At 47.5% G+C, this 24691-nt stretch overlaps 1 protein-coding gene across 20 annotated transcripts in view; it reads left to right on the top strand.

Moving 5' to 3' along the window:
- Positions 1-24691, top strand: part of ZFHX3 (zinc finger homeobox 3) — a 408431-nt gene that overhangs the window by 368308 nt on the left and 15432 nt on the right. For all 20 annotated transcript variants that reach the window (XM_083513430.1, XM_083513429.1, XM_083513427.1 and 17 more), the window contains 4 exons: positions 9958-10088; positions 10372-10572; positions 18025-18127; positions 19078-24585. In XM_083513430.1, coding sequence (XP_083369556.1) covers positions 9958-10088; positions 10372-10572; positions 18025-18127; positions 19078-24585 — 5943 coding nt within the window. The remainder of the gene's footprint in view (positions 1-9957; positions 10089-10371; positions 10573-18024; positions 18128-19077; positions 24586-24691) is intronic.

The raw sequence follows: 24691 nt of genomic DNA, 5'->3' as shown, positions 1-24691 counted from the left end.
GAGGTATTAATGGGCTGCCAAGGGCTGGGAAATTGTTGCAGAAAAGTGTGTTTATGGAGTAAGAGCTGGCAGGCATGATTGCAATTGGGTTTGACATGTTTAACATAAATGGCTACTGCACAGCTCTTGCTGTTTATGAATAATTCCTACAGGCCCACTGCCTTTCTAATTGCAAAAGTAGGGAAAGGGGGGGGCAATTCCCTCCCCCCCAAAAAACCAGGCCAAGGCCATCCTGACTGAACTTTCCCCTGATTTTCACAGGAAGTCATGTTTAACCAAGTCTCATCAGATGCCCTGGATACTGTGATGGGGAGGTCTGGGGTGAGCTGTGCCTGGAATCTGTACCTACTGTACCTTCTCAGTGCCTGAGCATGAGGGACAAACTGAATTTATTAGTGTTGCCTGGGAAGGGCATGGGGAGCTTTGTCTGTTAAAGCCCATAGGTTTGGGTTGCTGATGATTTCTTCCTGCCCACTCTGTATCCTCTGTGAAAGACATGAGGTACAGCTCTCTTTATCCCCCAATCCATTGAATCAGAAGTGGAACAGAGCCAATATGGCTCCAGTCCACCTCCCAGTCATGCGGCATTCTGGCATCTCTTTAGATATTTGGAAAAGGTGGGTAACATCTTCCTGCTTTTAAAATTCTCTACTTTGGCTATTTTCTTCTTCTTTCTGGCTCCTGATTCATAGCTCTCTTCCTTTCAGAAGACACTGTAGCCTAGTTGTAGATTACTCCCTCGCCAGCTTTTTGTGGGCGTTGTGTAGAACTCTTAGTTGAATTTACATTTTAGCTTCATTTTCCAGCTTACTAGGATAATTCTGAACATTAGTCTATTGGTTGCATATTTTGTATTATTGGTAAACTGCCAATGCCATTGTCTAGGTAATTGAAGATGCACTGGACCCACCATGATTCTGCTCCTCTCCAGTCAATATCTCTTTCCCAAAGTGCTGCATACCAACTCCTACTCCTTGCCAAAAGCATGGTCAGCATTAAAGTGGGGAGGCAGCTTTATTAGCTAGAGGAAGTGTTTATTAATTCTTTTTATCTTCCTGTTTTTAACAAGTCTGCCTCTGCAACTTGCTGCTTACCCTCCCTTAGGGGCTGTTGGGGCCCAGCACAGCCCTCATGCTAAACTAGTGGCTACTCTTGGACCTCTGTTTTCAGGAAGGATGATTGTCCCACTTTGTCCACATTTCTTTATGGAAGTTGGTGAGGCACAATAATTCCTTCTTGTTTCCATAGCTGAATCACTCTTTGGCATCTGTTTCCAAGACTTGAATTTCCACCAGCCCTTGCTTGGGCTGTTTTCCTCTCCTGCCTTCGTGGGTTCATTGGCTGCGCCTGTCTTAGGGGGCACAATATAGCCTTGGGGTGCTGTGCAAATCACCCCAATGGTCCACTGGTGTGAGCATGGCTCACATAACAGCACCAGCAGCTCTTGAGTCTCATTTCTGCTTAACATTCATCACAAGGCCTCCATCAAGGAGTCCAAGTGACCAAACCACACCCTGTGTAGTTCCTTTTCCATGGTTCCAGCTTACCCAGGAAGGGTGTCTTCAAAGCAGGCCCACCCCATGTCATGCCATCAGCCACCTGAGGTGCAGCATTGCCACATGGTGGAGCAGAAGGACCTACCTGGTTGGAGAGCTGGGCTTCAGGGATGCTGGCCGGCTGCTGAGCTGGTATGATCAATGGAGAGAGCAAACGTCAGTGAGTCCTGCTGTAAATTTCTGGGGCAGGTGGCGAGTTGGTTTACGGAATGCAGAGAGATGAGAACCCAGCTTTACGGAAAGCAGCATGAATTAATAATCATTTAATTGGCTCCTCCATTATGCTGCTGGATTAGTAGATGGAAGTTTAGATGAAGGGGCTGTCAATGGTGCTTTAGCTCAGAGAAACTGATGACTGGGGGCAGGGGAGAGGCAACTGTCTTTAGTCAGGTAGAGTCCATCCTCCTCAGTCCTCCTACCCTGGGCTGGGCTCTTTGAGCTTCATCTCTATGCTGCTTTTCACAGCTCATGGATGGAAGGAGACACTTTTTTCAGTGTTGAAAATTTGAAGCAGTAGGAAGACTTTTTTGGTAGTAAACTGTCTCTTGCAGTGAGCTATTTCTTAGGTGAGGGATTCATAGTGCACTTCATAAGGTACAAAACAATTTCCAGGGTCATTTCATTGTATTGGTATGAGTGTAGCCTTCACTTTAAGGCTTTAAGCCTCCCAGAGTGGCTGAGGAAACCTCTCTCTCTCTCTCTTTTGAGTTAACTGGTAGGACTCTGCTCCCCAAAATTGACTTTGCAGCTGAAACAGCCTTGTTGTGACTAGGCAGCAGGATGGTGAGAGAGCAACACTTATTCCCTTGGAGATGGTGCCAGAGAATCGCAGCTGGCAGATACAGTGGGTTGATAATGCCTTAGATATCCCTGGAATGCCAGCTACTTTGGACATCCCTTCTCCTCATCATCTTCCCTCTCTATCCCCAGTCATTCACTCCTCCTTCCTGTACATTACCTTTGTGCAGAGCAAGCAGGGCAGCTAGCTTCCACTCCGCCTGATAGTCTCTTACATGATAGGGCTTCAGGAAATGGTTTCCCATCAGTTGGCTGCTTATCTTTTCCTTTCGGTGCTTTAGCAGCTATTCCATTAATAATAGTAGTAATAGTAATAGTAATAATAATAATTATTACTCCCAGCCACTCTGGGTGGCTTCCAAAAAAATATTAAAATACAATGGTATGTTAAACATTAAAAGCTTCCCTAAACAGGGCTGCCTTCAGATGTCTACTAAAAGTCTGGTAGTTGTTGTTCTCTTTGACATCTGGTGGGAGGGCATTCCACAGGGCGGGGGCCCTCTGCCTGGTTCCCTGTAACTTGGGTTTTTGCAGTGAGGGAACCGCCAGAAGGCCCTCGGCGCTGGACCTCAGTGTCCAGGCAGAATGATGGGGGTGGAGACGCTCCTTCAGGTATACTGGACCGAGGCCATTTAGGAATTGTCCTCGGAAATGTCCTGGGAGCCAATGTAGATCTTTCAAGACCGGTGTTATGTGGTCTCAGTGGCCACTCCCAGTCACCAGTCTAGCTGCTGCATTCTGGATTAGTTGTAGTTTCTGGGTCACCTTCAAAGGTTGCCCCACATAGAGCGCATTTCAGTAATCCAAGTGAGAGATAACTAGAACATGCACCACTCTGGCAAGACAGTACGCAGGCAGATAGGGTCTCAGCCTGCGTACCAGATGGAGCTGGTAAACAGCTGCCCTGGACACAGAATTGACCTGCGCATCCATGGACAGCTGTGAGTCCAGAATGACTCCCAGGCTGCACACCTGGTCCTTCAGGGACACAATTACCCCATTCAGGACCAAGAAGTCATCCACACCTGCCCTCCTCCTGTCCCCCCAAAACAGTACTTCTGTATTGTCAGGATTCACCCTCAATCTGTTAGCTGCCATCATCCTCCAGCTGCCTTCAGACACTCACACAGGATCTTCACTGCCTTCACTGGTTATGATTTGAAAGAGAGGTAGAGCTGGGTATCATCCGCATACTGATGAACACCCAGCCCAAACCCCCTGATGATCTCTCCCAGCGGCTGCATGTAGATGTTGAAAAGCATGGGGGAGAAGACAGAACCCTGAGGCACCCCACAAGTGAGAGCCCAGGGGTCGGAACACTCATCCCCCACCACCACTTTCTGAACACGGCCTAGGAGGAAGGAGCGGAACCACTGTATAACAGTGCCCCCAGCTCCCAGCCCCTCTAGACAGTCCAGAAGGATGTTATGGTCAATGGTATCAAAAGCCACTGAGAGATCCAGCAGAACTAGGAAACAGCTCTCACCTTTGTCCCTAGCCCACTCCCGGAGATGATCGACCAGTGCGACCAAGACAGTTTCAGTCCTATGATGAGGCCTGAATCCCAACTGGAAGGGATCCAAATGGTCCACTTCTTCCAGGCGTGCCAGGAGTTGTTCAGCAACCACTCGCTCAATCACCTTGCCCAAGAATGGAAGATTTGCGACTGGGCGATAGCTGGTCATATTGGCCAGGTCTAAAGATGTCTTTCTAGAGAAGATCAACCTGTCTCCCAGTACTTTATCAAGAAGTCCCATTAAAAACAGAAGGAACACTTGCTAAGTTCTTGTTTTCATGGGCCTTTTGAGGTCAGTGACAGATCGTGAAAGTTTAAAAGCTCGAGCTCCAAGAGGTAGTGAATGACTTCAGGAGCTGTTGCCTTTAATCCAGAGCACTGGCTACATTTGGCCACACCAAGATTATAAAACACAAGGAAAGGATTATTCTCCAGGTAGTTCCAATGTACTGGGGTACCCCACATAACTAGCAATGCCCTCATTTTCTATGCTTTTATAGTCGTCTTAGATAAATATCTAACAACCCATATAAAGATAAATATTGGCCAGAGTCTTTCCTCAGAGATGCCAGGAACACCTGGCCTAAAGATGATCTCCGTTCAATGGAAAAGAAAACAGTTGAATATCCATTCATGTTCTCACACAGCTGAATACCTCTGAGGAACCGGCCAGCATTATAAGTCCACCCTCTCCTCTTTCTTGTCTACCATATTCCTGGTTCCATGATCCACACCAACTCTAAGAATCCTCAATGTCTCTTCTTTATCTTTTGATAAGATATGATCTGCAATGTCCCACCCTCAAGACTTCATCTCCTGCAAAATCAGAACTCTCCACTATGGTATCTCTTCTACTCCTTCAATATTTTCCTGTTCCATCCACCAACACACTTAATGAGTTGACCAGTCTGCTGTCCTTGACTTTGCCCTCATTTGTATCCCATTGATACTATTTACTCCTGACTCTTAATAGGCATCTCTCCTTCCATCATTACATCTCTCAGCCACACAGCCAACCTCTCTGTCACCTCTGCCTTGATGCATTCAGACATGTTGCCATTTCCCCAACTTCTAAAACCTCTCCCTTAATAAAGTTTCATTTCCCAGATACTGCCTGAGTACTTGTCTATTCTTTGTCTCCAAACTCCTGGAGTGTAATTCTAGCCCCTGCATTTTTTACGTTCTTTCTTTAAACTTCTCTCTCTTGACCACTTACAATCTGGCTTCATTCTGCCCTTCACTGAAACTGCCCATACCAAGCTCACTGGTATTCTCCTTGCTGCCAAATGTCCATGACCACTCTGCCACTCAGGACCAGATTTCATTGGGCTCATGGCATGACACCGCAATGACTACTGCCCAGTGCCAACCTGGTATTGCAGCTGCCTCTGCCATTACCATTAGAGCAGGCATGGCCAAACTTGGCCCTCCAGGTGTTTTGGGGCTACAACTCCCATCACTCCTCCCTAACAGGACCAGTGGTCACGGATGATGGGAATTGTAGTCCCAAAACATCTGGAGGGCCAAGTTTGGCCATGCCTGCATTAGAGTCTCTTCATAGTGTGTCTGCAGGCTGTCTGCTGTTGTTGCTATTAGGTTGTATCCAGTGCTAGTCCTGCTCAAATCAGACGCATTGAAATGAATGAACCTAAGATAGTCATGTTCATTCACTTCAGTGGGTCTCCTCAGAGTAGTACTAGCATTGGATACACCCTGTTGTTGCCATTTAATATTATGTAGACTCGTTAGTTGCTTGTTACCCCAGGGTTTATGTTTATGTTTCTAAACATAATTACATTATCTGATTAACAAATTCATACAGAAAAACAGCTGCAATTAATTAAAATAAATATACACACAATGCCCCCCTCCCCACAAAAGCCACAGGAAGCTTTGGCAGCACACTAGTAACAAAACAACATAATCTCAGTCCATCAGTAGAGTGGGGAAAAGGTAAGTCCCCTCAGGAAGGAGAGCTTTCCGCATATAGGGAACCACAACTGAAAAGTAACTCTGCTTACCCCCTCCTCTCTACAGACATGTTTACCCAATGTTGACAGCATTTACCTCTGTGTTGCAGCAGGCAGCTGACATGTTTAAATTCCCCAATATGTGATGTCTGGAGTACCCCATAATATTATGGAGTCAAGACCTGGCTCAGTTCCCACAGTCTGTACTGCCGCTGCTGGGTAAGCATCTGTAGAGAGAATAGGGGGATGAGGTGAATGAATGAGAACCACAAGCAGTCACAATGGGCAAGGACTGTAGCTTAGGAGGGGCACACATGCTTTGCATATAGGAAGGCCATAGGTTTAATCCCCGCCATTGTCTCCAGGTACAGCTGGGAAGGTTCGTAGCATAAACCCCTGGAGAGCCACTGCCAATCACAGTAGACAGAACTGAGTTAGATGGGCCATTATTCTGACTTGGTATAAAACAACTTCCTATGTTCCTAATCAGGACCAGCCCAATACATTTGGCACTTGAGGCAAAGCCCAAAATAGTGTCCCCCTCCCCACTAGGGATGAGTGGGTGGGTGAAGATTGACATCAGGGATAAGGGGTTCCTTTGATGGCAGCAGGGGCGCTGGTCAGGTGTCTCATCGGCAGCAGGATCAGCAATGGGCCTTTCTGAGTCCCTGGGGAAGTGCCTGACCATGCCAGTCCCTGATGCCAGCCCTGCTGCTATCTACAGGTGAACTCTGCTTCCTGCTTGACGCTGGCAATGTTCTTCTCTTCCTCAAATGGGGTTTCCCTTGTTCCTCTGTGATTCTCTCTTTATACAAAACAGTCTCTGATTGATCTTGTACAATCCTATGCCATTCAGTACCATCCATAGGCTAATAACACCCAGCTCTACCTCTCTACCCCAGGTCCCCCTGTGGTCTGCTTGGATGCTTCATCACTGTCTTTAACCCATTTTGTCCCAAACCTAACTTCTCATCACTCCCAAAAAACCCTCTCCTCATCCTCCTCTACTCCATATCCATTGACATGTGCTTGATCTTTGACTCCTCCCTCTTCAGCCTGTTGTCAGGTCACATCTGTTCCACAGTTTACAACATCACAAAAATGTGCCCCTTTTCCTCTGCCTTCTTGGCGAGAAATCTGACTCTGGCTCATGCTATGGTCACCTCCTGTCTTGGTCACAACAGCCATGTCTCAGCTTTTATTCACTTTACTTCTGTCCAGAACTTGGAGCACAGACTTGTTCAGCCATACATACATCTTACACCACCATCCTAGCTTCCTCCATTTTTCTAGATCTACCACAAACGCACTGGGCTTACTGTGCCCAAACTCTCTGATCTTACATATTATTTATTGATTTATTGTGCTCATAGACCACTTTTTGTTGCATCATAACCCCAAAAGCTTTTCCAATACCCTTAACAGACAGCATGTCATTAAAATACACAAAACACGGTTAAACATTATAACCCATTTCTTTCTTTCCTTTTAGAAAGATTTATAAATCACTTAATCACTAAACTCTGTAATATAAATAGTAGAAATGTAATATTGATAACATTATCAATAAGACATCTAAAATTGCAAAAAAAAAAAAAATTAAGTATTGATTTAAAAAATCTCAGATAAAATCAGTAAATCTTTTAAAACCAACCTAGATTGCAGAACTATATGACTGGGTAGACTTGATGAAATAACTTCTCATCAGAAGTCTAATGAAATATAGTGTGCACCTCTGTATTTTATAATATATGCAATTATTGTAGCAGTAACAGCCCAGCAATGTATATCCTGATATATTCCTGCCTGTAACCTTTGTTCCTCTATTGCCCCTATCCTTAGCTCGAAGGTCTCCTGCTTCTGCAAATGGCTTCACCCTGCCTCCCTTGCTAACAGGGATGGTGATAGTGGTTAAGGCAGTAGGAGTCAGGCGTGTGTGTGTGTGTGTGTAATGTTGGCATAGTTGTGGAGGAGCCCTAGTTCCCTTATCTGGTTGGAGGAGCAATGGGGTGAATCAGTGGTGCCTCTGGGAGCCGTGGTTTCAGGCCTGTTTAACTTTGTGCAGGGTCCTCTTTTGTGGCTTTTGAACAAATTCCCCCATCAGAATCTTCCTTGCATCTTTAGGGGGGGCTGGGGGGGGAGCAAGCCAGAAGCGTTAAACCGCTTAGTTAATCGGCAGCCAATCCATCATGTTAAATATCCAGCTGTCATATATTACCTTTCAAGTGAAAATGAATAACTCCCATTAAGGGTGAAATGGGTTTGAAGTCGATTCGAGACAGATTAAAGTACTGTTCTGAATGTGTGTGTTCAGGGGGGCTAGGTGTAATATGCTTGTCCTTGTAGTTTTTAAATAATAGATGCCCTGCAGATTTATGTGCTCCAGGGTACAGAGTTCAAAGGTCATAAGGCGGGCATTCTGGGAAGAGCATCAACTTCCTGGAACACACCAGAATGGTGTTCATTCTGCCTTTCTGGTGTTTCTATGGGTATGTGTGACCAGTCTGGCCAGTTTTGCTATGTTTAAAGAGACAGAGAGAGGAAATGGTGAGGGAGCTTATCTTGGCATCAATGAAAGCCTGTATGCCTATCTCTAAATTGCAGCAGGAGGTATTTATTTTTTATTTCAACCATTTGTATACTGCGTAATCAGAGTCTTCTCTGAGCAGTGTACAGGAGACTAAAAAGGAGTTAAAAACTATAAAATAAGAATTCAAGCCTGCTGGGGGAAAAGTCTTCCATAAGTCCTGGAAGTTCAACGTGGAAGGGGCCTGCCTGATCTCAATGGTGATATCAAAACTGAACCCACAATAATTGAACCCACAATAATGAATGCATTGCTCCTTGTGGTTATGACCCATGCATCCACACCATGGGGGGTTATGTGGCTCCCCCAAAGACATCAGAGATTGAGTGAGAACATAAGGGATCAGGTGGTCCCTGGGGTATCCTGGGCCCAAGTTATTATGGGCCTTGTAAACTGACACAAGAACATTGAAGCTGGCCCAGTAGCGTGCGGGCAGCCGGTGCAAGCTTTTGAGCACTGGTGTTATGTGCATGTTTGATGCAATGTGAGGTAGATGATGTGATTGTCTTGTGTGTCCCATCCCCCCACCATCCCAACTACATGGGGAGTCTGCCGTGCCCTTCCCTTTGTTGACTCAAATTGCATTAGAAATCCATGTCGAGTTTTAGCTTTGCTATGTTGTCTGCCTGTGTTCATTCACCGGAGTAATTCCAAAAGCACTAATGAACATCAGTGTTATCCTGGAATCAGGCTTGGAGAGTGATTATTGACATGAAGCATGCAGGGGTGACTGAAGAGTAAAGTTGTAGCATGTGTGACTCAGATGGGCTCACCCACAGTCTGGCTGCATTGGTCCATGGAAGGAAAATGGTTCTTAGTCAAAATGGAAAGGGACATTTTTTGAGACATTTTCCTCCCCCTAAAAAAACAGTGGGGAGATTAGAATGTTGCAGGGGCATTGCAGGGAGAAAGCACCAACCAGCACATATTTTATTTTATTTATTTAAAAGCATTTACAAAGCACTTATAATTTTAAAATCTCCAATGAACCATATCATTAAAAACGCAACATAAAACTCACAAAACAGTAGTACAAAAATAGGAATTTGAGGGGATTCAAGTAAAAAAAAAGTGCCTAGAAAGCCTGGGCCAAATGGCCCTTTTTGAATCACTGCCCTATGATACTCTCTAGGGTGCGGTACCATAAGTAGAATTTCCCCAGGTGATCTAAGGGCTTATACAGGTTTATTCAGGGATCTTGAGGTAATCTAGTGCATGCTGGTTTCAGGTTTTCCACAGCTGTAGCACATATCTGGCATGCAGGCACTGACCCGATTTTGATGATGATGATGATGATGATTTGCATCCCAACGCTTCAAAAGTAATTCAGAATGAAGATTCAGAGCATGTTTGTGTAAAGGAATGGAATTGAGGAGCAGTGCAGAATGGGAGGCTTGGCCATCTGTGAGGAATTCATAGATGCCGTTCTTGCCTCCAGGTTCTTCCAGAGCTGAGGTGTCACATAGTCATGCAGTTGTTTCTGTCCCATTTATTTATTTATTTGTTTGTTTATTTGTTTGTTTGTTTCAGCACATGTTACCCCAGCTGAAAAGGAGCTGACAGAGTCCCCAGCATCCTCTAAACGTATCTCCTTTCCAAGAAGCTCTGAGTCGCCTGTCACCAAATGGCCTAAAACATCAGATGAGACCAAGCTGGAGCAGGTGAGACACTGGAGCAACTGGCACTTGCTTCTGCGAAGTCATGGCTCAACTTCCTTCCTTCCTTCCTTCCTTTCCATCCATCCATCCTTATATTCAACTTTTAAATCCACTTGGGCCCACAAGGCAGTTCATAGTGAAATTGGTTTTTTTTATTATTCTTACTGTGGAAATGGGCAGTGTGTTTCAAAGGGTATTAAAAAGGTGGAGGAAGACACCTGTCCTGCAGCCTGACCTTATCAAGGCTTTATTCTGCCAAAGCTTGTGATGTCTTCTTGTCCTCCAGGTATATCAGTGCCCATATTGCAAGTACAGTAACACCGATGTCAACCGGTTGAGGGTCCATGCCATGACTCAGCACTCGGTCCAGCCAATGCTTCGGTGCCCTCTCTGCCAGGACATGCTCAGCAACAAGATCCACCTGCAGCTGCACCTCACTCACCTCCACAGCGTCTCCCCGGACTGTGTGGAGAAGCTCATTTTGACGGTGAGTCCCTATGGGCAGCCTGGGTGGGCAGCCTGCACCTCTCAGCCAAAGAAAGGGAGGGCAAGAGGCAAGGAGGAAATAAAGTCCCCTGCGAGCAATTGGTTTTGACTTCTTGGAAAACCAACCCATCCCACCCTGGCAATCACCTGGGGAGGTAGGAGAATGAAGAGTGGTGGTGGCAGAAAACGCGGGTGACCCCACCCACTGATGGACGTGACAGATTACCCCCAATAAAATGTGGCCCTCAATGGGGAAAATGTTCCCCGCCCCCAGAAGGCCTATCTTGCCTGCATTATTTCTTCCCTTCCTCCTCCTGATCCTGCTCCTCCTCTTCAGTGAATTGCCCACATTCAACACACCTGCCAGTAGGCAAGCAGATACCAGGCACTGTTGAAATGCCACCTCTTGAGTAGTGACCTGGGCCAGCAATACAAAAGTAGGAATTGGGCCTTCCTTTAGCACAGTGTGCTACAAGTAGGGTGCAGCAGGGAGACAAGGCTGAAGCTTATTGTGACATCACCGGCCAGGGGAACACATTTTCTTACATGCAGAAGGTATCCCAGGTTCAAACCCTGGGAATATTCCTTGCCTGAAACCCTGGAGTGTTGTTGCTGCTACTTCGTATAGACAATACTGAACTCAGTGGACCAATGGTGTGACTTGGTATAAGGCAGCTTTCTAAGCTCCTCAGGCAAGTGAGCTGGTCCCACAGGACTGAGGCCAGAAGAACTGCTTTGATGGATAGGACTGGGGTCCTTTATTGCCAAGCCCACTTTCTGACACTGACCACCCAGATGCCTCTGGAACCTCCAAGAAGGTCATGGAGCTTTTGTCCGGATCTGGTATTCAGAGGTAGACTGCCTCTGAACATAGGGATTCCATTCTGCTGACATGCCTAATAGAAGATGCATCCTCCATGCATTTATCACTTTTTAAAACTATCTAAGCTTAGTGTCCACTTGTTACCACATCTTGTGGTAGGAAATTCCACATGCTAATTATGTATTATCTGATGAGGTGCTTTCTTTTGTCTTGTCTAAATGGCCTACACATTTTTTGTTCAAAGTTTTTCTATTGCACAAACTTGCCTCTTCCTCTTAAGTCCCTTTTGGTGATTCTGCTCTGATTGCCCTTTGCCTTGACTTTGCCTTCCCTTTCCTCACCAGTTCTTTCATCTCTATTCAAAATCCAGCAGCAAAGTACCATATCCAGCACAAGTGTCTTGCCTTTATCTTTAGAGCTCTCCAGGGCTTTTCTTCCCTCGTTTGGCTTAAGTCCTTACTGTGCACACACCACTACAGGGAATCCCAAGTAGTACATGTGACTGTCTTTGTGTGTCTTCATCCACTCTGTCCCCAAATTCCTCCATATTCCCTCTTGAAATCCACGTTCTAAACCTGTCATTTTGCGTTTGTGACCGTTAGGTGCCATGCCCACTGATGGCACTATTATAAACAGTTGAGGGCGACCTTACCTAGGCAGCAGAAGAGCTCTCCTCCCAGTCCCATAAGCTGCTGCTGCTGACCCAGCCTCGGCATGAAAGAGCCTTTTTGCTTCCAAGGCTCTCCCAGAATGTCACTCATGATTGCTTGAAAGCGCATTCTGATCTTTGCCCCAGCTACTTGTCGTCTTGAGTTTTTCCTGACATCAGTCTGCCCAAGAGATTGGCAAGAGGATGCTGCTCCTAGAACGGCAGGGTCCCTTCAGAGCTCTTGTGAGGGCCCCTCTCTGGCCTTTGCACTGGGGCTGGGAGAGGCTTCTGTTAATCTTAATCATGTGCCTTTCAGGAACCTGCCATGTTTAATATGACTGTTGCCATAGCAACAGCTACTTACTGATACCATGGTGTGCTGTGTATCTGGGTATTCCACAGTGCCCCCCCTCTTTCCCTGTCAACAATAGCAGGGGAGTCCTCTCCCCATTTCGTCAGAGGCCTGTTGTGCTGCACTACTGTCTGTGGGGCAAGGGCAATTATGAGAGGGGTGTTGTACACCAGCTGATCAGCGATTGGAGTTGGGGTGAGGTTGTGAAGACCAAAACTGCTGCTGCAGTTCTGATTGGGGATGGTGTGTTGCCTTCTCTATGCTCAGCACTGACTTATCCCCCAGCTTTTAGTGTTGTGGCTGATTCACTTTTCGTAGGACTGTTGATTTGGCAGAATCATCAGAGGGGCTGAAGGCAGTAAAAAAGCTCTTTTTCTTTCTTGCCTTCCATCATTCATCTGTCTTTCCTCCCCAGTTGCATTCTGGTGCTGTTTCTCTCCCTACTTGCATCTTCTCCTCTCCCCATTGTGTGTCTCTCTCTCCCTTCCACTGTCATTCGGTCATCCTCTTTTCTCCCTCATCTCACCCCCCCCCCCCGTCTCATTCCCCATCTCGGATGAAGGTAATGAAAATAATCGGCCTTCATTAATTCTGAGCCCTGTGAGATGATAGCCATTTGGAGCCATGTTTGCCAATTAGATGGTCTAAATTAGAAGTGACCTTGGTATAGTGCCATCGCTTTGCCTCTCTGAGCCTAATGAAGCTTTTCTCTCCAGCACACACACTCCTGCCCGCTCTCCCTCTCATTCTTTGTAATGGAAATTGCCTCCTTTGTCTGGCTCTGGAACCTCGTCTTGTACAACTCCCCCCTCCCCCATTGCACGGACAGAGGAGATGTTAATGTGTCTTCTCAGTCAGACTCTTGCTGGAGGTTTCATTTTGGACCAATTAGATTCCAGCCGTTGTAGGGGGCAGGGAGTGCCTGAACTGACAATGGGGTCTGATACAAGAAGATAGTAGAGGAATGGGCTTCATTCCTCTCTTTCTTCATTCCTCTCACTGCCTAGGGTAGTGTCTCTTTTCGGAGAAGGCATAGGGGAACACCTGGGCTGGGTATCAGCTGACATTTGGGATCTTGCAATGCTCAGACCCACACTGGTAGCTTAAACTACAGGGCATTGTCAAGTAGAAGGGGCAGGTGGACATGCCACAATGCTGCAATCTGTAGTGCAAAAGTGGGCCACGGGCAGAAATTAAGGCTCTTGCATGCCATTTGGAAGCAACAAGGAAGGGGCTGCACACTGGTTTGCTTTCCACCAGCTTGGCTCCCTCCAGGCATAAATCCCTTGATACCATTGGTGAACAAAATAAGGTTAAGCCAGCTTTGGTCACCTCTTCTGAGCAGAACTGGTGTTCCTTGTTAAAAGGATCTGTAGCTCTCCACTCATGACTACTGCTTGCTGAGAAGCATGTCCTTGAGGGAGCTGAAATGACACCTGGGGTGTTGCTCAAGTCACTTCTTAACAGGGCCCTTTGGTCCTTGGAGCATCCCTCCCCATCTCAGCCTCCTGCCTTTAAATGCTTGGGGGGTGGGCAGTATGCCACTAGAGAAAGGGAATGAGTTAAGCACACCTAAGGTGGGAAGAAAGGAAGAACTGGTTGGCTTGCAGCAGCAGATTGAAATGCAGAGGAGCACGTGAGGTTGATGATTATATTTCAGGGAGAGTTAATTGACGGAAGGTGAAGGCAGACAAAGAATCGCTGCTTACTGCCTTCTTGAATCCCAATCAGGAATTATGATTAAAGACGCGGCAAGACAACAGACGCTTGATGAATTGGTGTCTCTCTCTCTCTCTCTCTTTCTCTCTCCCTCTCTCTCTCCCCCTCCTCTCTTTTTGGTTTTGCCGTCATTCACACTTGATTGACTTCAACCTTTCAAGTGCAAAAGCCTCTCTTTCCATTATTATTCGTAGCCATCTCAGTTTTTCTAATTAAAGTGTATGAAAACAATTACTGATCCATCGTACTGAGTCTGGTAGTGGGGGTGGCTACCGTCCTAGTTTTGTGGGGAAAGACCATGATTTGCTGTAATAATGTGCAACTTAGGTTAGATAACATTATTCTTTTTCTACTCCGCTGGGCCTTTCCCCCACACTTTCTTTTGAATTATTTTCATAATTTCTGTAGAGGAAGAGAAAGTGCCTGTCCTGTTGATAGTGCTAAGAGTGGCACTTGTTGTTCCTTCCTGTTGTCTTTCCTCTTCCCACTTCCTTCATCTCTCAAATCCTACCCTCGGGGCTACTCTGAGCCCCATCTCTCCATAGGGGATGGTACAGCCTTGAAAATGGACAGGAATGCTGGAGGGGACTTGTTGTCCCTCCTGGTTCATCTCCCTCCAGAGACAGGAGTTGTTCATTCCTGTATGGCCTCTACATGGTGTGTAGCCAGGATCCCTGGAAAAAGCCCTCTGTGCAGCTTCCCAGGTCCACTGACTCCAGGCCTCCTCCTTCTCACTGGGCATTTACTTATGTGAATTTGCCATGGGTATAACTAGTCAGTGGATACTAGTAGTGCCCTTCAGTGGTTGTCAAAGCCAAATAGGCAGAACAGTTACAATAGGAATATACAGAAACCAGTTTGAGGGAGAGCATATTGGCCTTTAGGGCAATTGTACTTGAGACAAAAACTAACACTGAAGACAAGGATTAGAGCTTTCTCCTTTCTACAAATGAATGAAAAGTGGGGTGTCTCTATGTAACCTATGTAGCCCAAGTCAGAGCCCCGAGGCATCAGCCAGTCTTTGTAAAGCAGAGTACTTGCTTTTTCACAAAAAGAAGGGAAAGCCTTCCACTGGATCAGTTTTGTGTCCGTCTTTTATTTTGTGCTCAAGCAAACAAGGAGTTTCTTGTTCCCAATAGTTTTCATACTCACTTTTCCAAATTGTGTGTGTTTGGAGCAGGAGGGAGTGTGTTTCATAAAGTAAGACAAGAATGGACTTTTGCATTCAGGTCAAAGATGAAAAAAGTTGGGATGATAGAAAAAAAAGACATTTTACAGATGAGGAAAAACTAATCTGATGTATGAAATGATTTAATAGAAGGTCAAAAGATGAAAAGAGACAATATGTATGTTTCTACTTTGAAAACAAATAAATACATATTGTCTGTTTTTAAATTGTCTTTATACCTTATATTAAATAATTTCATACATCAGCTTTGTTTCTGCTCACTTGTAAGGGTTCAGGACACCGGCCATCTTCCCATAATTCTTTTTCCAGCTAGTTGCCTGTAGTTTTCATACTCATTTTCATACTCATTGAAGCACCCTCGGGAGTAGGAGCAGCCACCCCTTGTTCATTGCCACCCTTTAGTTTGCTGCTGCCTCTCAACCACCACCATGGACAGACATACAGACACATCCCGCTCATGAATTCATTTAATGCTTTTTAAAAAGCCATCAAAGAAGGAAACATTGCCACATCATGAGGCTGTGAATTCCTTCAGCTCAGTAGGTGTTCTTTGAAGAAATACTTCATTGGTGTCAGTTTTGGATCTATTGCCAATCAACTTGAGAGTATGACCCAGATTTCTAGAATTTTTTTGGCGTGTGGGGGAGGTTCCCCACCCTATCATTCATTACCCCTATCATGCCACTTGTGATTAGTCATCTCCCCCCCAAAAAACTAAAAAGTTGAACGCTTTAGCAGCCTTTCCTTAAAGAGACTCTGCTTCTCCGAGCCATGATATTATTATGTATTTTATTTTATAATTGATATTCTGTAAGAAAGGCGAGATAAAGATGTTGGCTTTTTGCAGTATAGTGACGCTGCAGAGAGCTTGCTGGGGAGACCATGCATTAAAAAGAAGGGACTCAAAAATAACTTAAAGAAGGTTTTAATAAGAAAAACAAAAACTCCATTTACACTAAATACATCAACAAACCAGACCCAACCACCAACCCATCCCCCAGGGTAATGGGAGAGCTAGATGCTGCTCCTTATATACTCTACCCAAATGCTGACACACCTTAATCAAATACAACTCAGCAGCACCTGCTATGTTTCACAGCTGTAAAGCTGGGTCTCGTTATCTTGCTCTGGCCCTTGCTCTGGCCCCTTAAAGACATACACATGGAGTGGAACAATGATGAACCTTTACATTTAAAGAAACCATTCAACAATAAATATACTGAATAGTCGTCGTCGTCATCATCATCATCATCTATTGGAGTCAGCCTACAATGTTAATCTGAGCCAGGTGCTTTGATTGTACTGGTTAAAAAAAAAACACCTTTAAGCAAGTCTACAACGACATATAATTTAATTATGTTCATTTGTTTTGTTTTGTTTTTAAAAGCTCTAAGGTTTTACCTATATTTTATTAATTTTGTTATCTTCTACTTTTAAAGTTGGTTTAATTGCTATTTTTATTGACTTCGTTACATGCTTCTATAAACCACTTGGAGATTGTTTTTTATTAAGCAGTATAAAAATTTTGCTAAATGAAATAAACACTAAATGTCATTGGACAGGGGAGAACTTTACATAGTGACTTTAAATATGGTTGCAGCATAGATTTATTTAATGGCATAATGGTGCCTATTATTTTATTTTCCAAGCCCATATATAATGATTTCTAACTCTGGATCTGCTTATTCCCATCACTGCTGCAGCCTACAGAACTCTTGTTTGAGTGAGCAAAATGGCTGCTGTCCATTCTGGTAACATTTGCTTTTGAGTGCCGTCTTGTATGTGTGCCACTGATGCTGCCGGCTCAGGCCCAGCAAAGGCACTGCTGTTCGCCAAACAACCGGAGATGGCTCCTGCTAGAAATTAGCAGAGCTTCCTTTCTGCAGAAGTGCATCATCAGAAGGCAGCCATTGTGGCCATCCCAGCTATGATCTCAACTTCATCATCAGAATGCGACAGCCAATATTTTCAAGAGTACATGATGATCTTTGCATGCCTGTGTAGGGACCTACATTTGCTCCTAACGTAGACCCTTTTTATCATCATTTATGGGTGCCTATTCAGTTCATTGTATTCTTTTCAGCCATAACAAATGTGGATGGTTGTGTGTTTTCCTCAACGTTGACCTTCTGGCCTTTGCTATCAAGAGATCTTGCTTGTTCTTTGAGCCCAAGTGAAGAGGAGGGCTGTGCTGTTGCTGCTTTTTCTGTTGATGTGCAGAAAGGGAGGCTGAAGCTTCTTCTTTGCCTGCCAAAGACAATCTGCTGTCCCTTCCATTTATCTTTCTCCTGCCTCCCTTGACACATCTCTCTTTCCTTTTCTAGCTCCTCCTTTTTTTGTATTAAGCCATTTTGAAAATAGTGCTACTACAGCCCTTCCTGGTTCAAAACTGCAATGAGGTTTCCAATATGTGGTTTAATTAAGAGCTTCCTTACTTTTTCAGCCACTAAAGATGGGCCTTTCAACATACCTAATCAGTTGCGTAAGAACTTTCACAGCTATGACAAAACATTATCAATGATCAAAGACTGAGCTGAGCATAAAGGAAAATATTAATAATACTATTCTTTGAAAATGTGCCCCTAATTATGTCCAAAATGTAACAGTGGGAACATTTTGGGCTGATTTAAACACCAGTCTGTGTAGGGGCTCAAGACTGACAACATATTAAAAGTTTTAAAGACATTTTTGCCTCTCTGCTTCTCTTTTGGGTATCTACAGGTGACAACCCCAGAGGTTATGATGCCTAGCAGTATGTTTCTTCCAGCTGCAACACCAGATCGAGATGGGAACACCAGCACGGATGAGTCAGCCAAGCAGCCTGGTCAGTACCGACTTTAATTGCTCAGTTGGAGGCACTTTTTCCTCAGGGCTTTCAGATGCTCCAGAGTCTAGAAGTGACTCTTGGCATGTTTGAGCTCTTCTGCATTCTGCACCTTCTTTTTGGGACTCTGAGTGGGTGATGATACTTAGCCTGTTTGGCAGCAGAGGCGAGTCTTTCTGTGGTCTACAGGCCCAAATTGAGTTTCTGGTGCTTGAGCCAAAGGCAGGCGGAACTCTGTGAGTCTGGTGCATGACCAAGGGTGTATCATTGCCATATTTAGGGGGTCAGGTGGTTCCCCTGCACAGGGCATCAAGCCTAGGGGGTGCAAAATCGAGGTTCCATTTGGGAGCACCAAATTTTGGCCTTGTACAGAACACCATATTATGAAAGTTTAGCGAAGGTCGCCTCTGGGTGTATGTTGGGAGGGGAGCTTTTAGTGCATTCAGATCTCCATCATCTAACCGGGAACATATTTGTGTTTTCACACACACAATGAAAAATGACCTGGAATGCCCTTCTTGCTCTCCTTCTCCCTCATGCCCCTTTCCAGCAGTCTTAATTGCAGTATGGTTGACATATTACTAGGTGTTACATTCTGCCAGTTTGGTGCCATGCGTTATAAAACGCTGTTGAATAAGCACCACACATTCATAGTGTGTGCATAAAGGCAGCAGAAGTAGGTGAGGCCTGAGCTTTGAGTGGGAAGAGAGAGGTTCGTGTGAAGGCAGAGCCAAGACAGAGGATAGCATGAAGGAGAGCATCTTGTTCTTCTGGTGAGAAAAGGAGAAGGTTGGGGTGCTCACCCTTGATCCATTTGAGAAGAGTCTGGTGAGAGGTCCCAACATGTCCAGATGAATAGCATATAGCTGTTGAATCCTTAAATAGCCCAGAGGATGTGTCTATGGCTGACAACGGCTCTCATGGTCTCCTCTTTGTTTCTTTCTCCACAGAGACTTCAGAGGACTTAGGCAAAGGCCTGCTACTGCCTTCTGAGAACACAGGGGAGCGTGGGGCAGAACCAAAGCCTGCTCCGCCTGACCAGGCCTCTGCCAGGGATGATGCTGGATTTCTGTGCTGGAAGAAGGGCTGCAGCCAGGTGTTCAAAAGCTCCACTGCCCTGCAAGCGCATTTCAATGAGGTCCACACTAAGCGGCCCCAGTTGCCTGTCTCTGACCGTCACGTTTACAAATACCGCTGCAACCAATGCAGCCTGGCCTTCAAAACAATCGAGAAGCTCCAGCTGCACTCCCAGTACCATGTCATCCGGGCAGCTACTATGTGTTGCCTTTGCCAACGCAGCTTCCGCACTTTTCAAGCCCTCAAGAAGCACCTGGAGACAAGTCACCTGGAACTGAGTGAAGCTGACATCCAGCAACTGTACGGTGGGCTTCTGGTCAACGGGGACCTCCTGGCCATGGGTGACCCTTCTCTGGCTGAAGACCACACTGTCATAGTAGAGGAAGACAAAGAGGAGGAGAGTGACCTAGAGGACAAACAAAGTCCCACAGGAAGTGACTCTGGGTCTGTACAGGAAGACTCTGGCTCAGAACCAAAACGAGCTCTCCCCTTCCGAAAGGGCCCAAACTTCACCATGGAGAAGTTCCTGGACCCATCCCGCCCATACAAGTGCACAGTTTGCAAAGAATCCTTCACACAGAAAAACATCCTTTTGGTCCACTACAATTCAGTCTCTCACCTGCACAAGCTGAAACGAGCCCTCCAAGAGTCCACCTCTGGCCAGCCGGAGCCCACCAGCAGCCCCGACAACAAGCCCTTCAAGTGCAGCACTTGCAGCGTGGCCTATAGCCAGAGCTCCACCTTAGAGATCCACATGCGGTCCGTCCTACATCAGACCAAGGCACGAGCTGCCAAACTGGAGGCTGCAGGGGGTAGCAGTGGCAGCAGCAACAGCAATGGAGCTGCTGGTGGCAGTGGTGGCAGCAGCAGCAGCGTCTCTCTGGGCTCTTCCACACCCAGCCCCATCAGCACAACCACCACCACCTCCTTTGCCATGACAAACACAAGCACTGCCAGCACAGCTCCCGTCTCTAGTCTGCTCAGCCAGGTCTCTTGCGAGAGCACTGGGATCCCTTCTCTCAGCAACCCCATCAGTACCAGCTCCACCCTGGCAGCTGCTGCAAGCCCCTCTGAGCCCAAAGAGGTGAATCGTAAGAAACTGGCTGACATGATTGCTTCACGGCAGCAGCAACAGCAACAGCAGCAGCAGCATCAAGCGCACACCTTGGCGCAGGCACAGGCGCAAGTACAGGCGCAGCTCCAGCAAGAGCTCCAGCAACAAGCTGCTCTCATCCAGTCACAGCTCTTCAACCCTGCTCTTCTGCCCCACTTTCCGATGACCACAGAGACCCTCCTCCAGCTCCAGCAGCAGCAGCACCTTCTCTTCCCCTTCTACATTCCCAGTGCCGAGTTCCAGCTGAACCCCGAAGTGAGTTTGCCTGTCACCAGCGGCACACTGACATTGACAGGGACCGGACCTAGCCTTCTGGACGACTTGAAGGTGCAGCTCCCCCAGCCAGGCCACCCACCACTCCTGCAGCAGCCACCACAGCAGCAGCTGCCTCAAGGGCAGCTGTCACAGCCGCCTCATTGTGTTCTCCTCCAGCAGAGCCAACACTCAGAGAAGAAGAGCAAGGCTTTTGGGAAGGAGAAGGAAGTCCAAAGGGAACAGGAGAGCTTTGAAAAGGGCGATGGCACCTCCATCTCTAAAGAGCACCTGCCTGACACCCTGAAGTCCAAAGACAAGCCAGAGTCAGCAGGGACAGGATCGGGCCCTGCAGAACCTTCTATGTTTCCTCCTCGTATCGCATCAGATGCACGTGGGAATGCCACAAAAGCCTTGCTGGAAAACTTTGGTTTTGAGTTGGTCATTCAATACAATGAGAACAAGCAGAAGGTGCAGAAGAAGGCTGGGAAGACAGAGCAGGGTGACAACTTGGAAAAGTTGGAATGTGAGTCATGTGGGAAATTCTTCTCCAACGTCCTCATCCTGAAGAGCCACCAAGAACATGTCCACCAGCATTACTTCCCCTTCAAGCAGCTGGAAAAGTTTGCCAAGCAGTACCGTGAACACTACGACAAGCTGTACCCACTGCGGCCTCAAACTCCAGAGCCGCCCCCTCCCCCGCCGCCACCGCCCCCTCCACCTCTTCCTCCTCCTCTGCCTGCTCCACCTCCACAGCAGCCTTCTACACCTACCATTCCTGCTTCGGCTCCATCCATTACATCTCCCACCATTACACCAGCCCAGCCATCGCTGCCCCTCACTCAACTTTCCATGCCTATGGAGCTGCCCATCTTCTCTCCCCTGATGATGCAGACCATGCCTTTGCAAACCTTGCCTGCCCAGTTGCCGCCGCAGCTTGGCCCCGTGGATGCTTTGCCTGCAGACCTGGCCCAGCTGTACCAACACCAGCTCAACCCAGGCCTTCTGCAGCAGCAGCAGCAGAACAAGAGGCCACGCACGCGGATCACAGATGACCAGCTCCGGGTCTTGAGGCAATATTTTGATATCAACAATTCCCCAAGCGAGGAGCAGATCAAGGAGATGGCAGACAAGTCTGGACTGCCACAGAAGGTGATCAAGCACTGGTTTCGGAACACACTCTTCAAAGAGCGCCAGCGCAACAAGGACTCCCCATACAACTTCAGCAATCCTCCAATTACCAGCCTGGAGGACCTGAAGGTCGATTCTCGACCACCCTCTCCAGAGCCTCAAAAGCATGAGTACTGGGGAAGCAAGAGGTCTTCCAGGACTCGCTTTACTGACTACCAACTCCGAGTGCTGCAGGATTTCTTTGATGCCAATGCTTACCCCAAGGATGATGAATTCGAGCAGCTCTCGAATTTGCTCAACCTTCCAACCCGTGTGATAGTGGTATGGTTTCAGAATGCTCGCCAGAAGGCCAGGAAAAACTATGAGAATCAGGGGGAAGGGAAGGATGGAGAGCGACGGGAGCTGACAAATGACAGGTACATCCGGACAAGCAACTTGAATTACCAGTGCAAGAAGTGCAGCCTTGTCTTCCAGCGCATCTTTGACCTGATCAAACATCAGAAAAAGCTGTGCTACAAGGATGAGGATGAAGACGGGCAGGATGACAGTCAGAACGAGGATTCCATGGATGCAGCAGAGCTGCTGACCCCAACCAGTTCCTCCTGCAGCACCCCAATGCCTTCCCAGGCCTACAGCACCCCCACGTCTTCTGCAAATACGGCCTGCTCTTCCTCAGCTTTCCTACCACAGCTCACTGCTGAAGCAGACGATGACTTCGCAATCTATAGTTCTAAAGCAGAAGCTACAGACGAAAAACCAAAGCAACCTGAACCTCCAAGTACGCAGCAAAACCAAACTCCAGAGAAGCAAATGCAACCAAAGCAGGAGGTGCAGCAGCAGCAGGACCCAGGCGAGCCAAAGGCCAGTTCAGCACACCCAAAGGCCTCCCCACCCACCCCACAGCAATCAGTCCAGCCTCCTCCACAGTCTGTGCTGCCACAGTCCAGTCCTAGCCCCTCACAACTCTCTCACCTACACCTCAAGCCCCTTCACACATCCACCCCTCAACAGCTGGCCAACATGCCTCCTCAGCTCATCCCCTACCAATGTGACCAGTGCAAACTGGCATTTCCCTCCTTTGAGCATTGGCAAGAGCATCAGCAGCTCCACTTCTTGAGTGCCCAGAACCAGTTTATCCACCCCCAGTTTCTGGACAGGACTTTGGATATGCCTTTCATGCTCTTTGACCCCAGCAACCCCCTCCTGGCCAGTCAGCTGCTGTCTGGGACGCTCCCCCAGCTGCCCATGAGCTCAGCCACTTCACCCTCCACACCAACATCCACCATGAGCACACTGAAGAGAAAGTTGGAGGAGAAAGCCAGTGCAAGTCCTGGCGAGAATGACAGCAGCACTGGCGGGGAGGAGCCCCAGAGGGACAAGCGTCTCCGAACAACCATCACCCCAGAACAGCTGGAAATTCTCTACCAGAAATACTTACTTGATTCCAACCCTACCAGAAAGATGCTTGACCACATTGCTCATGAGGTAGGCTTGAAAAAACGTGTGGTGCAGGTTTGGTTCCAGAACACTCGGGCCCGGGAGCGGAAGGGGCAGTTCCGGGCAGTGGGGCCTGCCCAGGCCCACAGGCGGTGCCCTTTTTGCCGGGCCCTCTTCAAAGCCAAAACAGCCCTGGAAGCACACATCCGATCGCGGCACTGGCATGAAGCCAAGCGGGCAGGGTACAACTTGACCTTGTCAGCTATGCTTTTAGATTGTGATGGAGGGCTCCAGATGAAGGGAGACCTCTTTGATGGAGCAAGCTTTGCTCACCTGCCACTCACCAGCAGCGATAGCCAGGGCATTCCGCTCTCCCCAGTGAGCAAGTCTCTGGAGCTCTCTCCTCGAACTCTGCTGAGCCCCTCCTCCATTAAAGTAGAAGGGATAGAGGACTTTGAGAGCCCCTCTATGTCCTCTGTCAATCTGAGCTTTGACCACACCAAGCTGGACAACGATGACTGCTCCTCTGTCAACACAGCCATCACAGACACCACCACGGGGGATGAAGGCAATGCAGACAATGACAGTGCCACGGGGATCACCACTGAAGCCAAATGCACCTCAGGGCCAGGTGAGGGCCTGACCAAGGCTGCCATGATAGCAATGTCAGAGTATGAAGACAGACTGTCTTCTGGCCTTGTCAGCCCAGCTCCCAGTTACTACAGCAAAGAGTATGACAATGAAGGTACTGTGGACTACAGTGAGACCTCCAGCCTGGCAGACCCTTGCTCACCCAGCCCTGGCACAAGTGGCTCAGCGGGCAAGTCTGGAGATAGCGGGGATCGGCCAGGACAGAAGCGCTTCCGGACACAAATGACGAACCTCCAGCTGAAGGTCCTAAAGTCCTGCTTTAATGACTACAGGACTCCAACCATGCTGGAATGTGAGGTCCTGGGCAACGATATTGGGCTGCCAAAGAGAGTTGTTCAGGTCTGGTTCCAGAATGCTCGGGCCAAGGAGAAGAAGGCCAAGCTCAGTATGGCCAAGCATTTTGGCATTAACCAAGCAAGTTACGAGGGACCCAAAACAGAGTGCACTTTGTGTGGTGTCAAGTACAGTGCCCGCTTGTCTGTACGTGACCATATCTTCTCTCAGCAGCACATTTCCAAAGTGAAGGACACCATCGGAAGCCAGCTGGACAAAGAGAAGGAGTACTTTGACCCAGCGACTGTCCGTCAGTTGATGGCGCAGCAGGAGCTGGACCGGATCAAGAAGGCCAATGAAGTTCTCGGCCTGGCTGCTCAGCAGCAAGGCATGTTTGACAGCCCCCCTCTGCAGGCTTTGAACCTTCCTGCCACCTACCCAGCAGCACTTCAGGGCATCCCTCCTGTCCTCTTGCCGGGCCTCAACAGCCCATCCTTGCCTGGCTTCACTCCCTCAAACACAGGTGAGTTTCCACTGCATTCCCCCCACCGCTTCTTTGGTACATGTCCTGGGGAGGAGGGATTTTGATGCACTGTGAGCCTCACAGGGTCCCTGGAGGAATTTCTGGG

This window comes from Podarcis liolepis, assembly GCF_965112155.1.
Source record: "Podarcis liolepis genome assembly, chromosome: 7".
In the NCBI taxonomy this organism is placed as follows: Eukaryota; Metazoa; Chordata; class Lepidosauria; order Squamata; family Lacertidae; genus Podarcis; species Podarcis liolepis.
The sequence above is the reverse complement of the archived record's forward strand: the minus strand, read 5'-3'. Positions and strand labels throughout refer to the sequence as shown.